The following is a 16,459-nucleotide window of genomic DNA, read 5'->3' on the forward strand; positions in this document are numbered from 1 at the left end:
TTTTTATATGACTATAGTTAACTTTGATTTCTTCTTCTGAAAATTGTCTCTTTGTATTCTTTGACCATTTATCATTTGGGGAATACCTTTTTTTTATTTTGGCTCCATTTTTATATATTTGAGAAATGAGACTTTATCAGAGAAACTTACTGCAAAATATTTCCCTCCCAGTTTCCTGCTTTCTTTCTGATTTTGACCACACTGGTTCTATTTGTACAGAAACTTTTTAATTTCATGTAATTAAAATTATGTTTTATTTCCTGTGGTCCTCTCTATCTCTTGTTTGGTCATAAACCCTTCACTTGACCATAGATCTGATTTTCCATGCTACTCTAATTTGCTTATGTCACCCTTTATGTCTAAATCTTGTACCTTATCTTAGAATATACAGTGTGAGATACTGGTCTATGCCTAGTTTCTGCCAAACTGGTTTCCAGTTTTCTCAGAAATTTATGTCGGGGTGGCCAGGTAGCACAGCAAGTAAGAGCACTGGCTCCAGTATCGGGATTACCTGGGGATCAAATCTGGGTGTAGATACTTAGCACCACACCCAGAAATAACTGGCCGTGTTACCTTGAGCAAGTTACTTAACCCCAATTGCTTTAAAAAAAAAAAAAAAGAAATTTATGTCAAATGCTAAGTTCTTACCCCAAAAGTTTGGATCTTTGAGTTTATCAGACACTAGATTACTATGGTCATTTACTACTATGTATTAGAGAATTTTGAGTTTTACAGAGTAAGGAGAACTTCTCTTCTGGATCTGATTTACACAAACCAGGAAGAAGTGGTTATAGCTGGTGTGGGAATGATGGCAACCCTGGAGAGAAGTAACTATGCCATCTTAGAATTTGTGAGAGAAGAGAGGCAAGCCAGGCATAATCGATATAAATCTTAGATTTGTGAGGAGCAGAATTCAAAGGGTTCAGAAAAAGGATAGGTTAAGATCCCACAGACAATAAAGTCTACGTGGGGAATTCAGCTGAAAGGGATGGTAAACTCTCAAGAATAAAAAAGATACAAACAATTCCAATGATGACTAGAAAAGTGACCTGTCTAAAGTCACTGTGAGCTGGGGGGTGCGATGTAGATACACAGGGAAATTACCCATTTAGATTTTCTTTAAAAGGTTCCAAAGATAGAAGCAAGGGTAGTTAATGGAAGATGAATAGAAAAGCAAGATACATTCTTATAAGAACATCAGGAAGACTAAAACATAGAATGAACTAAGACTGGCACGGAATTTAGGCTAAGTACATTTGTTTGGTTTTTGCTAGCTATGTTGAGGGAAAGAAGATTAGAGAAAAACGGGAAAACAAATAAGGATAGAAGTTGAAACTATTAGACTCAGTTTTGTTTCTCTTTTCTCTGACAAAGAGATGCCTCAACAGAAAATAAATAGCTAATAGAGAGTTGATTTACAGAATCAGTAGGAGATAAGTGAACAACTAGCTGATGAATTCAAATCTCCAGGTCCACATGAGCAAAACTGTGTCCTAAGGTACCCAAAGAACTGGCAGACATGCTTATGTAATTCTCACCTCTACCTATCTTGTCCCAACCTCTCTGCTGACCTCCAATCTCACATCTTCAACTGCCTTTTCGACGTCTTAAGCTGGATGTCCAGTAGACATCTTAAACTCAATGTGTCCCAAAGAGAAATCATTATCTTTTCCCACTATACCCTTTCCCACTCCTACTTTCCTATTGCTGTGGGGGACAGCACCATACTCCCAGTTCCTCAAGGTCACAATCGGGGAGTCATCCTGGATTCCTAGTCTGAAACCCACATGGGGATGGCAAGGTAGCAAGCTCCCCAAGGAGGGACTAACTGGTCCAGCTCAGAAATGGAGCAGGTCAAAGCTTCCAAGTTGATCACCACTGGCATCTGGCTAGTTGATTGCAAAGATAGGAAAACCCAGCATCAAAAAAAAAAAAAAAAAAGATTAGTTTTCGTGTGTATGGGCCCCAAAGAACAGAACTAATTAAAAATAAGTTGAAGAGACGAATTTGGGTTTGGTAAAGGGAAAAGTTCTTAATAAAAGAGAACTATGCCAAAGTGGAATGCCTTAAAGAGCCTGTAAGCTCTGCTTCACCAGCCTGGCCCATCCCCATTCCCAGGTCTTTAAGCAAAGGCCAGGTGACCCCTTGGCAGGTATGCTGGAGGGATTTTTGTTGTTGTTCCTGCGTGGATCGGTTTAGACGGCCTCTGGAGTCCCTTTCAGCTCTGAGCCTCCTGGAAGTTTCTCCCATCACTTACAGAAACAAACATGTAGTTACTTTGTCTTATTCATCACAAGCGATCACATTCTCCAGTATTCCTAGACGTTAGCCGGCTCTGTCCTTTGCTCCTTGAACTCCCTCATTAGAATTCAGGGTGAAATCGCGGGGGCATCGTTAAAGATAACATCTTAGGACCACAGATCGGGAAGGGAGACCCGAAATCTCCTATCCCGCCCTTCTCGTTTTTGGAAATAAGGTGGGTTATTGACGTTAACTGACTTGCTTAGGGTCACAAAGGAAGATTCAGAGGCAGAATTTGAACCCAGGGCCCTTGACTTCCGAAACCGCACCCACTTCTCTCCAGGCTTCCTTCTCTAGGGGAGTCGGCCATGGGGCGGGAGGTTTGGGGGGCTGCTTTTAAGGGGGAGGGGGAGAAGGAAGAGGAGCGCTTGGCTTGGAGCCATTAAGACCTGGGTCTGAATCCTTCCTCGGCCACTCAGGGGCCGTGCGACTTTGGGCAAGTCCCTTAACCTCTGTGAACCTCAATTACCCCATCTGTAAAATGAGGAGGATCACGGGGGTTCTGAGGTTCCAGTGAGACACAAGCAAAACTCTCAGGAAGCCTGTTTCCCTCTGTGATTACGAAGGTCCTTTTAGTTGGGGAGGGGGTCAGGAGTCTGACTCACGACCCTTGTTCATCCCCCAGGGCAGGGAGAATCATAAAGGTAACAAACCCAAAGCTTGGGGACAGGAGGTGCGCGCGCAGCTGGAGGGGGGGGGGGGTGAGGCTAGGGAGGAGGTGGGGCTGAGCCCGGGACCGCACTGGGTGAGCGCCCCGCCCCCCAGCCCCGCCAAGCTCTAGGATAGTCAGCCTAGTGAGGAGCAGATGAAAGGGGCAGCTGGGAAGACTCCTCGAAAGAGAATGATGTAGGAACCCCGCCCCACATGGCCTGGCCCCGCCCACTCGCTCAGCTTTTAAGTAAGGTCCCGCCTCCTCGGCACCGAGAGGCCAGCTCGTCCCATCGGCCCCATCTCCTGCCCTAAGGTAGCCACGCCCCCAAGCACACCCACGTCCAGCAGCTGCAGACAATTGGCCAATTGGGTCGCGAGGACTCTTGCCAGGCCACTGTCTCGGTTCTTATTGGCCGCCTCAGAGACACTGCCCCCCTTTGTCCGGCTCGGATTGGCTGCGCTCCAGGGGGTTGTAGACTGCAGGAGAGCCTGCGGAAAGACCGGGGGTCCCGAGGGGTGGGGGGCTTCGGGGGTCTGCGGGTCGCCTGAGGGTGCTCGGAAGCCTCGGAACTGGGGCCATGGGGCCGCCCCTTGGGGCTGTGGCGCTGCTGGTGGCGAAGAGGAACCAATGGCGGCATCTGCCGGGCCTGCTGCTGCCGGGGTACATAGGGAGACTGGGGGGGGGGGGGGGGGAGGGGGTGTGCAAGGAGGTGCGTGCTTGTGTGTATGTGTAAGAGGTGTAGGGTTTGAGCAGGAAGTGAGTGTGTAAGAAGTGTGGGGTGTAGCTGGGTGTGTGTGTGTAAGGCATGGGGTGTGACCTGGGGGTGGGGGATGTGAGTGTGTGTGTGTGTGTGTGTGTGTGTGTGTGTGTGTGTGCAAGGTGTGTATGACTGTGTGTCTGTCTGATCACCAAATCCAACAGCCTTTTCTGCGTCCTCATTCTCCTTGACCTCTGCAGCCTCTGACCCAGCTGGTCAGTCTCTTCTCCCCAGGTCTTGAGGGCCCCGCTCTCTCCCTCCTGGTCCTCCTCCTATCTCTCTGACCATTCTTCTGTCTCCTTTGATGGACCCTCCCTCAGATCACCCCCTCTACCTCTAGGTATCCTTCAGGACTCTGTCCTGGGCTTTCTCTTCTCCCTCTATACCTCACTTTGTGATCTCATCAGCTCCCAAGAATTTCATTACCGTCTCTGTGCCGATCATGCTCAAGTAGACCTATCCTTCCCCATCTCCGCACCTCCTGTCCTGCAGCTCCATCTGCCCATTGATGTCCAGTAGACATCTTAAACTTAGGATGTCCAAAACTGAACTCGGGATCTTTCCCCCAAATTCTCTCCAGTTCCTAAAAGGCAACACCATCCACCACCATCCTGGACTCCTGCCGAGCACCTCTTTCCCCACTCCAGTATCCACTCTCTTGCCAAGTTCTGTTAATATTACCTTGATCATATTTCTTGCACATGCCTGTGACACTGCCAGCCGCCTGGTACAGAGCCTCATTACCTCCCACCTGGAGGGTCCATTCTCCCCTCAGCCACCTGTGACTTTTCTCAAGAGAAGGTGCACAAGAGAGGGAACTGAGGGGCCTGAGGAGGTATTAGTGTCAATGCTGAATCTATCTCCATGATAATGAGATTTCCGGTGATTAATTTATCAGGAGCTGATGTGTGACTAGATAGATAAATAGGCAGGTAGAACATTTATTCAGCATTAATTATGTACCAGGCACTATTTTTGGCATACAAATATAAGCATAACAGCTCCTACCCTTGAGGAGTTTCCATTCTAAAAGGCAAGCTAGGAAGGGGAAGAGCAGGTTTGGGCTCATTGGCATGGCTCGGGAATGGCTGCCTAGTGACCCAGTGTCCTGGATCTGGGGGGCGGCTCACCCCTTAAGTCCCGGGCTGGTTTGGATGCCAGAGTCCAGGTGTGGTATGGTGGAAAGGGCTGTAACATCAAGCACCCTAACTTACCCAGGATGGCCTGCTAGCACAGGCTCTTTGATCTGCTTTTCTAAGAAAGACTGCTCCAAAAGGACTTAACAAGTCCTGCTTTTAATTACATTCACTAGTTCAGAGGAAAAGTCAGCATCCTGAAGGACAAAGAAAATACAGAGAAATTAGCATAAAGATCAACAGACAGGGCTCTGAATGCCTGAGCAATATTGCTACACACTTTACATACACCCACTGGATCCTGGATCAAGATGGCCTGTACATCTGAACAGTCCGGGGCGGGGGAGGGGGGGGGGGGGGGTTGGTGCCTGACCATACTATTCAGAGTCTTGACCAGGAAATCAAACAGTCCTTCTCATAAGCAAACCCCTAAAGCAAAATGCCAGCCTCCCGGAATATATAACAAAGACTCAGCATCTGATGGGCCGAGTGCCAAGTATCTTCATGCCCCAGCACATAATTGGAAACTCCTATAGCCCAGAGCCTGATTAGCTCTGGGCAAGGGCTCTGTGTGCCTATCAATGGGCAGGGAAGATCTTCAGATTCCCTTAACATTACAGGGTGCAATTTGGAGCTGCCCACATGTCACCAGAACTTGTTGACCAGTCAGTCTCCTTCCCTCCACTACCTTAGAGTGGCTTGAACCCCATTGGGTCCAACCATGTGTCTCCTGGACAGTCCCAGCAGCCTCCTGACTGGTCTTCTGCATTGTCTCCTCTGCCTCTGTATATATGAATGTAAAACAATGATTCCTCCGAAGTACAGGCCTGCCCACGCTGCTCCTCTGCTCTAGAAGCTGCAATGGCTCCCTATTATTTCAATGACAGGAGGCCCTGTCATCCATCTGCCTGGCTTTGGAAGCTCAGCTAACCCAACTCCTGCACTCTACTGTTCAGTTAGGCTAGCTTTGCTATTCCCCACGTGTGTCCTGTCTCTGGCCTGACTGTCCCCCCCCGCCCCCCGCCTGTAATGTAGCCCTTCTGCACCTCAGCCTCTTAGCTCCCTTCAAGGGCTACTTTGAGGCCTTTCCAGATCCTCCCTCTACAAAATTATCATTTTAACTTTGTGTACATTTTGTGTTTCTTCTCCTTGTTTGTTAGAAGAAGTGTGGAGGGAGAAAATGTACTTTGAGATTGAGGACTTTGTTCTTTCTCTTTTTCTTTCTCTTTTTTCCTCTCTTTTCCTCTTTTTTCTTTCTCTCTTTTTCCTTTCTCTCTTTTTTCGTTTTTTTCTTTCTCTTTTTCTTTCTCTTTTGTCCTCTCTTTTCCTCTCTTTTTTCTTTGTCTCTTTTTTCTCCCTCTTTCTCTCTCTTTCTTTGTTTCTTTCTTCCTGTCTTGATTTCTTCTGCTTGTGCCCTACCTCATCCTCAAGCCTAGCACACAGTAGGCATGTATTTGGTTGTTTGGGGGTGTTACTCAGTCCATAAGCATTGACTGTGTGCCAGGCACTGCCTACACGCATGCATGTGGTTTGTCTATGAGTGGTGAAGGTAGTGCCTTGGGGATGGTGAGCTGTGAGCTCTTGTTTTGGGGAGGGGACGTAGTTATGTTGAGGTCAGTGTGAGAGGTAAGAAAGAGGCCCACAATAGTACTTTTTAGATGAACCTGCAGCCCTATTCCCAGGAAAGAAATCTCATCCTTCCGGGAGGCATTTTCCTTGCACATGTATACACTGCCTCAGTTTCCCTATTTAGGAAAATCCTATTTGAGAGTGTGATGGTGATTTTTGAAGGTGTCCATGCCCACTACAACAGAAAGATTCACAGGATTATATCTCAGTGTTACTGTTTAGTCATACCCAGCTCTTTCTTGGCAAGACTGGAGTGGTTTTGCCATTTCCTTCTCCAGCTCATTTTACAGATGAGGAAACTGAGGCAGACGGGGTGAAGTGATTTGCCCAGTCACACAGCTAGTCAGTGTCTGTTGCCAGATTTGAATCCAGATTCTCCTGACTCCAGGGTCAGCGCTGTATCCACTGTGCCACTGCCCTACCTCCATGTTAAAGTAACCAAAGCCCTGGTCTCTGCTTCCTGAAGGTGGCAGGCAGTTAGGAAACTTGAAAAGAGGAATTGCATCATGTTTCTCCTAATCAGTGAGGTGTCCCCTTTGTCTGTAACAGTTAGCAAGTACAGCACACTGTGGATGCCCCCAGCCAGCACCCACGGCTCCCTTGAAATAAGGGAGGGTGGTTTCCTTCTCCTTATCTTACCATCTCAGGAGTTTTTAGGGGCCAGAAGATGAAAGGAAAAAGTGTGGGCAGAAGGTGGAGGAGGCAGAGGCTCACCCAGTCCAGAATCACTGTGTGTGGCACTGCCAGGATCAAACGGGTGAGGGCTTAGGCTTCTAGTCTGACTGGCATCCCTTCAGGTACAAGGAGAGACAGAGACATGGAGAGAGATGGCAGAAAGGGGGAGGGGAAGGAGAGAGATGGGGAGAGACAGAGAGACAGAATGAGACATGGAGAGAGACAGCAGAAAGGGGAGGGGAAGGAGAGAGATGGGGAGAGACAGAAAGAGACATGGAGAGAGACAGCAGAAAGGGGGAGGGGAAGGAGAGACAGAGAGAGACAAAGAGACAGAATGACACATGGAGAGAGACATCAGAAAGGGGAAGGGAAAGAGAGAGAGAGAGAGAGAGAGAGTGTGTGAGAGCGCAAAGACATTTGTTCAGCTCTCACCATGTGCCAGGAGCACTGTCTGCAGTGTGTAACCAAAAGTCAGGCAGTTTCTAAATGCTTTTGTTTTAAAATGGTTAAAGCCATATAATATGGACCCTGGATTGTACAGTGTGCCAGTGCTGCACACATACATCCAAAGGAAGCCCGCCTTCTCTGAAAGGGCCCTGGCTGGGCACTCCCTGGCTCTCACTGCTGCTCCTTCCCACCTGGCTTTACAGGGCTTTTCCTCGGTACCTGTTTATGTCCACGTTGTCTCTCTTGTTGGGTGGAAGACCCTTGAGGGCTTAGGCCTGTGTCTTTTTTTTTTTTTTAAACAATCGGGGTTAAGTAACTTGCTCAAGGTTACGCGGCCAGTTATTTCTGGGTGGGTGCTAAGTATTGGAGCCCAGATTCGATCCCAGGTAATCCCAACACTGGGGCCAGTGCTCTTACTTGCTGAGCCACCTGGCCGCCCCCGTGGCCTGTGTCTTTTTAATATTGGTTTCTCCTAGCCCCCAATGGTTCCACGCCAGGCCTTGCAATGAGCAGGCATTCAAGGGATGCCTCTTGAATTGAATTAAAGCTGAAGTAGTTTTGAGCAGAATAATAGATTTTAAAGAGGTCAATGAAAGATCTCCTGACTTAGTAATAAAAATAAATGTTGGGGCAGCCAGGCAGTACAGCGAGTAAGATCACCGGCCCCAGTGTTGGGATGACCTGGGGATCGAATCCGGGCTCAGACACTTAGCACCCACCCAGAAACACCTGGCCGTGTAACCTTGAGAAAGTTACTTAACCCCAATTGCTTTAAAAAAAAATTGATGTTATGTTCACTTCAAAAAGGAAATGGTGGGCCAGGGTGCTGGGAGGCAGGTTGGGAGGCCAAGAGGAGGAGACTTAGGCAATAGGAGGCCACTAAAGAGGAGTTTAGTTTCTTCTACTTCACAATTTTGCCAAGAACCACTTTCTGCCAGGCATCCTGAGGGATTGATAGGCACAGTCACTCAACCAAGTCAGACCATTCCTCCCATGCTGTCCAAGTGATTTAATGGTATGAGCCTCAGACTAAGAATCAGGAAACTAGATTCTAATTCTAGCTATGTCACCATGGGCAAGTTGTTTCAACTCAGTCTTGTTCATTTATCATTTATCTTTGTTGTCTCATCTATACAGTGAGAGGGATTATAAAATCACAGAGCCTTAGAAGTGTGAGGCACCTTGGCGGGCCTAACAGTTCCTCAAGAAAATGTTCACAAAATAGTCTGTCCACATGTTAAGACTAGATCTCTGATCAGATCTAGTCTTTGAGTTTGTTTCTTCTTTATCAGAAGCATTAACAACTGGGTGGATCAGGGAAGGCCAGGATGGAGGAGGCCCCCTGAGCTTAGCCTTGAAGATTACAGAGAGGCAGAGGAGAGGAGGTTGGGTATTCTGAGCTTAGGCAAATGGACAGAGACTGCAATTTAGTTTATGAAAGTAAGTTGCTTGGAATAAAGACTAGAAGAGTAAGTGGGTGCCAGATTGTAGGGGGTCACAAATTCCAGGCTAAGTAATTTGTGTTTTATCTTAGAGGTAAATAGGGAACCACTCAAAGGGAGTGGTATGGTCAGTGGCATGGTTAGGGAGATTATTCACGTAACTGGTTGGGAAATGGATGTGAGAAAAGGGAAAGATGAAAAGTAGATTGATCAAATAGGAGGCCATTCCAGTATTCTTAGGTGAAAAGGGATGAAGACCTGAACCCAGGGGGTGGCTATATGAATGGAGAGAAGGGGTCAGACATGACAGACCCTTCAGAGGTAGAACTGACAATATCATCCAACTGGATGCAAGGGGTAAGAGAAAGAGAAAGTCAGGGATGCTTCTTCTCTGATTACAGTTATCAGTGACTGGGAGGAGGGCAGCGTCCTCTACAGAAATCATGAAGTTGACAGGAGAAATGAACTTAGACAAAAAGATGGTGGAGAGTCTCTTTTGTACTTGTTGAGTCTCAAATGTCCATGGAATATTTAGGTCATTATATTCCAGCAGGCAGTTGATAATGTGGGGTTGGTGCTCAGGGGAAAGACTAGAACTGGATGTATGGAATTGGGAATCATCTTTGTAGACATAATTGGACCCATGGGAATTGATGAGATCACCAGGAGAGAGGGGGTAGAGATAAAAGAATAAGTGTAAGGGTCTAAGGAGAGGTATTGGCCTCGATTGAGACAAGGGCCCAGAAGCACACCTGGGCTAAGGAGTAGGAACTGAATGATGATCCAGCAAAGGAAACAGAGAAGGAGTGGTCAGACAGGGAGGATCAACCAAGAGAGCTGTATCACATGAGCCGCAATACAGTGTCCAAATGGAAAGGTTAGTCAACATGGAGTCCAGAAGAACTGAGAAAAAGCCACTAGATTTAGCAGTCGATTGACCGTTGGTAACCTTGGAGAGAGCATTTTCAATAGAGTGGTGGCCCCAGAAGTTGGAAGGAGGTTAGAAGTAAATGGGTGGTATAAAAAGTAGACAACTCTTTTGAAGAGGTTGGCAGTGAAAGGGAGGAAAGATAGTAAATGGTAGCTTGAGGGGTTTGGGTTTTTTTAAGAATGTCAGATATTTAGGCCTACTTATAGACAAGAAGGAAGTAGCCAACAGAAAGAGAGAGCTCAAAGATGAGAGAAGGAACACGAGCCTTCCTCAATGAGGAGAGCTCCTGAAAGAGATGTCAGGAGGACTGGCTTTAAAGGTTTCCTTCTCAGGAGTCCAAGGAGAGCCACCTCTTCCTCAGCTCTGGAGCAAAGGGAACTGTGGGAACGAAGGAGCTCATGGTGGACAGCCTCGGTTTCCTCAGGTTAAGTAGGAGACAAGGTCAGCTGCTGAGGGGCAGGATTTGAAGCCAGATGTTTCTGATTCAAAGACCAGGACAGCCTTCCTCTATAGCAGTGTCTCCCCTGTATTGATTTAATATAGCAGAGCATCCTAAGATTTCACCTGGGGTGGAAGGGACCTTCAAGATCATTTTAGTCTAATCCCTTCATTTTGCAGATGGGCAAACTGAGGCATAGAGTTCTGAAAGGACTTACCCAAAGTCCAGTAAGTGGCCAGCAGCCAGGTCTGTCTCTTGGAGTAGCGGTCAGAAACCTTGAAGCTGGAAGGAGCTTTCTTTGTCCAGTGTCTCCATTTTACAGACACCCAGAGTGACACGGGTAGTTGCAGAGTTGGGACCAGGCTCTGGATTTCCTAATCTTTAATGTCACGTATTTTCCACCCTAGCGTTATGCATCTTTACTGGCTAAAGGTTAATGGAAATCATATCCAACCTTTGAAGACTTGTGGGGTGAGGAACAGATAAAAGGGTCAATGTGACATTGAAAAGGACCTTTCCCAATGAATAATGACTTGCTTCTGTTTCTTCTTTCGTTATAATGCCATTGGATTTCTGTTACAGGAGATGGCTGTGGAAACAAAGAACTGTGAAATATTCATCAACTGGTACTGAAAATTTTTTATGATTTAATATTTCTTAATGGAAATATTTTAAAGAGTATTCTTTTACTCTTAATCTATGTTACATGAAAGAAAAACTTTCATAAGCCATTTAGTGATTTTGTGATACTTTTCCTATTATTTTGATGTTTCCTTTGAATTTTCAGCTCTTACATCAAAGTTCTTTTGATATAAAGAATCCAAAATACAAATGGGTTTTAATGGAACACACTTATATGACTGATTTTGATCTATCAATTGAAATAGTCTCTCCCTAGCTTTTGGAGTTATAATAGGAGGAAACATAATTGTAATCACCTTTTAAATGTTTATTAAGAAATTCTTGGTCACAAATTGAATTTCCACATTGTATCTTTTTATAGAACTTTTTTTTGATTGTCAAAATAATGAATATCAACTATGTTTGATGATGGCTGGAGATTTTTTTTCCACATGTAAATATACTAGAACTCAATTTTAAGTACTAGTATCTGGGTACAAAGACACCATCCACATCTAATGCCAGAGATATACCCAGGGTGTATCATTAAGTGGGTGAGCAAGTTAATTTGACCCTTGGTTTTATGAAATCTAAGGGAATGCAAAAACACTTCCCAATGGGGTTCATAAACCTCACTTCCCACTTTTACGCTTAAGAACCCCTAGTAATTTGCTTGTTCTGCTCATGCTGGTTAACTATGGTGAGAAATAAGCCCATCAAAATTGGTTAAGATCATGATTTTGGACTTTGAGATGTTTAAGACACATTTTTAGGTTGATTAACATGATAGCATGCTACTTCCTTGTTCCTCCTGTTCCAGGTCCTAGTTTCTCTTGTGTATTAAACAGGAAGAAGCAACATTGCCAAGGTCCTTATTGCAAACAGAGGAGAAATTGCTTGCAGAGTGATACGAACAGCCAGGAAGATGGGCGTGCAGTCAGTGGCTGTCTACAGCGAGGCTGACCAGAACTCCATGCACGTGGAGATGGTGTGTTATCAGACACACTGGAAGTCTTCCACCTTCTGTCTTTTTGTTCCTCTGTTTCTTGGATTGACAGTGTGTGTTAGCACTCTCAGCCCAGAGGAAGTTTGTGGTAGTGATTTTTCCCAATAATGATGATTGTGTTTGGTTAGAACCTTACAGCGCTCACCAGCCTTATCTCATGTGATTTTATATAATCCTATGAACTAGATCTTATCCCCATTCTACAAAGGAGAAACCTGAGGCAAAATGATGTTTTTAAGATCACCCAGCTAGTAAATAGATTTGTAAGTGATTGATCAGAGCCCGAAGATTCTGAAAAAGATCACTTGACCACCCCTCACTTTACAAAGGGGAAGCTGAAGCCAATGGAAGTAGAGTCGATCAGCAAGTATCTGTGAAGCGCCTGCTGCACTAGACGCTAGGGGCACAAAATGAAGCGGCGCCTGCCCTCCAGGAGCCTCCATAGTATTGGGGGCGGCAGCATGCGCACAGTCCATACAGACTGCTTCACAGATCCCCTGCTCCATCCCCTCCTTGCTGAGCCCAAGTGCTCATTGATTCCTGCCTGGCCTTGAGGCAGAAGTCACACGCTTGAGGGGGAGACAGGCCTCTTTGTGTCCATCCCTGGCTAAGGATGAGCACGTAGAGTTTCCTCACTAGAAAGCTGATGCCTTCCTTTTGGCTACAGTGTTGCTCTGTGCCCCCTGTGGGGGAAGGGGGTGAGCATCAACCCCAAGGAAACTCCCCATCTTTCAGAGTATCATAATAAGAGTCACAGGCTATCAGTTCTGATTGAAAGTCCACGTTGGGGAAACATGTATTAAAGAACCACCGAAGTGGCACTTGGAAAAAGTGTTTACTGTTTGCCAGCCAAAAGCAGCCTGGCATGGTGAGAAGAGGTCAAGATTTGGAGGCCAAAGACCTGGTCTTTCCAAGGGCCCGTGTGAGCTTGAGCTGAGTCTTAGTGTCCTTGTCTATGAGATCAAAGACTTGTACTAGCTCTTCTAAAATATTTTTCAGCACTAAGTCCTACAGTCTGGTAATTGTATGACATTTGTGGAAATAGGCAGATGAAGCATACTGCATTGGCCCAGCTGCCTCACAGCAGAGTTACCTTTCCATGGAAAAAATCATTCAAGTGGCCAAGGATTCAGCCTCACAGGTAAGGGTGACGAAGGTAGTTCATATGGCAAAAGAATCTGTTGCAGAATTTTTTTCTTTAATTTTTTATTTCATTGATACCTTTTATTTCTTCTTCACCTTTCTTTCCTGATATACCTCTCCTCCCTCTCTCATTCAGCAAGCCATCACAGAGAATAGTAAAGAAAGAGGAAAAAAAGGCAGTTCAACAAAACTAACCAAAATAACCAAATTAAGCAGCATATCAACCAAGTCTGGTGGCATATGCAGTGTTCCACACCCCTAGCCCCCCACTTCTGAATAGAAGGGGAAAAGGTACATTTTCTCCTCTCTTCTCTAGGGCTCATTACATTCACCACCGGGTTCAGAGTTGTTTCCATTTGACACTATTGCAGTCAGAGTTTAGTCAGGTGTTTTCCTAGAGAGTTTCACGTTGATACCCTGCTATCATCTGAGATGAGCTCTGTCCATCATATTTTCCTGCACTCTTCCAGCTGCTCCAGGACCCAAGTCCCCCTCCCTAATCCCAATTAGTGGCATCACCTTCACCCTACTCATAGTCTTGAATCCTCTGAATTATATTTGAGTCCTCCCTCAGAGCCCATGAGGCATTAAAACCAGGTGGTTCTCCCTGTGAAATGTCTTTCAAACATATTTGTTCTTTTCTTTCCATTCCCGGGTCCCAAACCCATAACCTCAGACTTTATTAACCACCACAGCATTTTAATAGGTGTTCTTACCCAGAATCATCACCAGAATAAGAGGACTGGGAGCTAGCTTCCGCACTGGTCCCAGGCGGCAGCTGTTTGAAATGCTGGATTAGGTATTCAGAAATATGTAGGAGAAAAGATGTGGAACATTGAAGAGAGGTGACTTTTTCTGGAAATTTTGCTTGGAGAAGGTAGAGAAATATAAAAAAAAATGGTTTGAGGAAATGAGAGGGTCTAGGGAAGAGAGTAGTTGGTGGGTTGGTTTGTTTTGAGATCTTGACAGATAAAAAAAGATTAAAGATTAGAGGTGGGCAATTGCCTTGGAAAGTTGCTGGAGAAGAGGAGTTGACTTTTCTCAGGAAAGGACCTCATATTGTTACAAGACTAAAGCAAACCAAGAATGGAGAATGAAACCAAGAATGGGCCTGGTGTATAGAATTGGAGAGAAGACAAAGCTCATGGTCAAGGTCTTCTGTTTTCATTGGAAAGAAAAAGAAAAGATCCCTTGCTGAGAGGAAGAGGATGTTGGCTTTGAGGAGAGAAGAGAAGGTTTAGAATAGAATATATTAAAGTGCCTACATGGCAAGCGCAGGAGGATTGCCTTGCCGCAGTGAAGGCTAAGCTGAGACCAGGTAACAACATACGTTTCTAGTGGATGCAGATGCCAGTTTTATGACTCATTTTAATGGTTTTCAGTGGCAGTAGAATAGGAACAGGGAAGGCAGATGGTTGGGACAATGTGGGGCTGAGGTTTGGAGTGGGATTCATGGTGATGGGAGAAGAGGACCACACAAAGTTGAACTGGCCACCAAGAGTAGGGTCATTGTCGAAAAGAGAAGGAAGTAAGACCAGAGCAAGGGTGATACACTGAGAAAGCAGGGAGAAGGGCAGAGTGATGGGAGTTCATTGTGAGGATGAAGAAGTTTAGGAGAAGTGAGACCAAGGGAGAGATGGAAGTGAAAGTGATTATGGTCTGAAAGAAGAATTTCAGAGTTCTGGATCATAGAGGCTGAAGAGTTATGGATGAAGGATGGTCTCTGATGTGAGGTACAGAACATAGTGGATGGTGAGGCTGATGACCTGGAAATCCAGAGTGTGTAAGGGGATGTCAGCACATACATTGAAATCTCCAGATACGAGTAAATGAATGAATGAACATTCATTAAACTCTTACTATATGTCAAGCACTGTGCTAAACCCTGGAGATACAAATAGAAACAAACAAGACAGTCCTCGCTCTAATGATCTAATTAGGAAAGACAGCTAATAATAAGAAAGATAATAATCAACAAGCATTTATATAGTGCTTAAAGGTTTGCAAAGGGCTTTACAAATACAATCTCAGTTTATCCTCACGACAACCCTAAAAAGCTGGTACTGTATTACTCTTATTCATATATGTATCTATATTGGTTGGTTCGGTGTTCTCAAAAATGATGAAAATTACTTTGAACTCTAACACAGTGGTGTCATGTATGCATATAAATGCATGTGATGTATGTATGTATATGGCGTCTCCAAAGTCTGAGTTCAGTTTAAACCCTAGTAAGCTTAAGGGTGACGGAGGGGATGGCTTGTTAAAGCACACTAAGATTTTTGGAATATCCATTAAAAAAGAGTAGTTGAGCTTTAGGACAGAAGAAAAGTCCCAGAGATCCTTAGGGCTCATCAGCAGTTTGGATGATATGCCTGAGGGTCTAGAGGGCAGATGACAAGGGTTTGTTTGGGTGGAAGGGAAGACTATGAACCAAGTGCTAAACTTATTGAGAAGGGAGGGCCCATGAATCACGGGCCCAGAAGATCCATAACCTCCTTGGACAAGGTGCTATAAATGGCTGGAGTGAAGTGGGGAAGAGGACAGAATTTGAGCTCATGTGTCATTCTATGTCATTATGCCTAGGTAGAGGAGCAGCTTAGGAGACGTGATTTCAGGAGTGCTGCTAAAGCTATATGGCCCTTGTCAGAGCCTGAAATTCCAGCCTAGAAACTTTGTGCTTTCCATGTATAGCCTTAACCCCCTTGAGATATAAGTGCCCTGATAGATCTGAAGCTGGACACCGCTGTCTGTTATTTATACTCTAGAGAGTCACAGGTCCTTTCCCTAGAGCTGGCTTTGGGAGGGAGAAAATATGAGGGGGCACTGGGCATCTGGGGGTGGGGGATGAGTTCCTTGGTAAGGAAGGACAGATCACTGGGTCTTTCCAGTGTTGGTGACTAGTGGTGCCATGTAATACTCCTGGTGATTGTGGTGTCACTTTTTGTTTCTCCTTTTTAGGCCATTCATCCAGGGTATGGTTTCCTCTCAGAAAACACCGAGTTTGCAGAGTTGTGTAAACAAGAGGGAATCATTTTCATAGGGCCCACTTCATCTGCTATCAGAGATATGGGAATTAAGAGGTATGTCTTTATTTTTCTTCCTGACATCCTTTTACTTAGAAGAAAAAGAGGTGATGCATGTGATGGAAGATGGAGGGCCAAGCTCAGAGTCAGGAGGACTTAGGTCCAGTCCCTCCTCTAATACACTTGACCTCTCTCTGTGTGCCTTGGTGTAGCAGCAAGCACCCCAAGCGTCCTCAGGGTTTGCAGCTACCACA

General features: G+C 45.5%; 1 protein-coding gene across 3 annotated transcripts in view; it reads left to right on the top strand.

Moving 5' to 3' along the window:
- Positions 1-3,333: 3,333 nt before the first annotated feature.
- The window catches only part of MCCC1 (methylcrotonyl-CoA carboxylase subunit 1), a 57,252-nt gene continuing 44,126 nt past the window's right edge, over positions 3,334-16,459 (top strand). The window contains exons 1-5 of one of the 3 annotated variants that reach the window (XM_069104792.1): positions 3,334-3,613; positions 10,992-11,035; positions 11,879-12,018; positions 13,082-13,177; positions 16,141-16,262. In XM_069104792.1, coding sequence (XP_068960893.1) covers positions 3,531-3,613; positions 10,992-11,035; positions 11,879-12,018; positions 13,082-13,177; positions 16,141-16,262 — 485 coding nt within the window. In that variant the 5' untranslated portion in view covers positions 3,334-3,530. The remainder of the gene's footprint in view (positions 3,614-10,991; positions 11,036-11,878; positions 12,019-13,081; positions 13,178-16,140; positions 16,263-16,459) is intronic. The other 2 variants (XM_069104791.1, XM_069104790.1) reach the window with 2 other exon arrangements.

Source organism: Petaurus breviceps, unplaced genomic scaffold (genome assembly GCF_028583685.1).
Source record: "Petaurus breviceps papuanus isolate PSGF00001 unplaced genomic scaffold, PetGlider_PUasm1.0 688, whole genome shotgun sequence".
Lineage (NCBI taxonomy): Eukaryota > Metazoa > Chordata > Mammalia > Diprotodontia > Petauridae > Petaurus > Petaurus breviceps.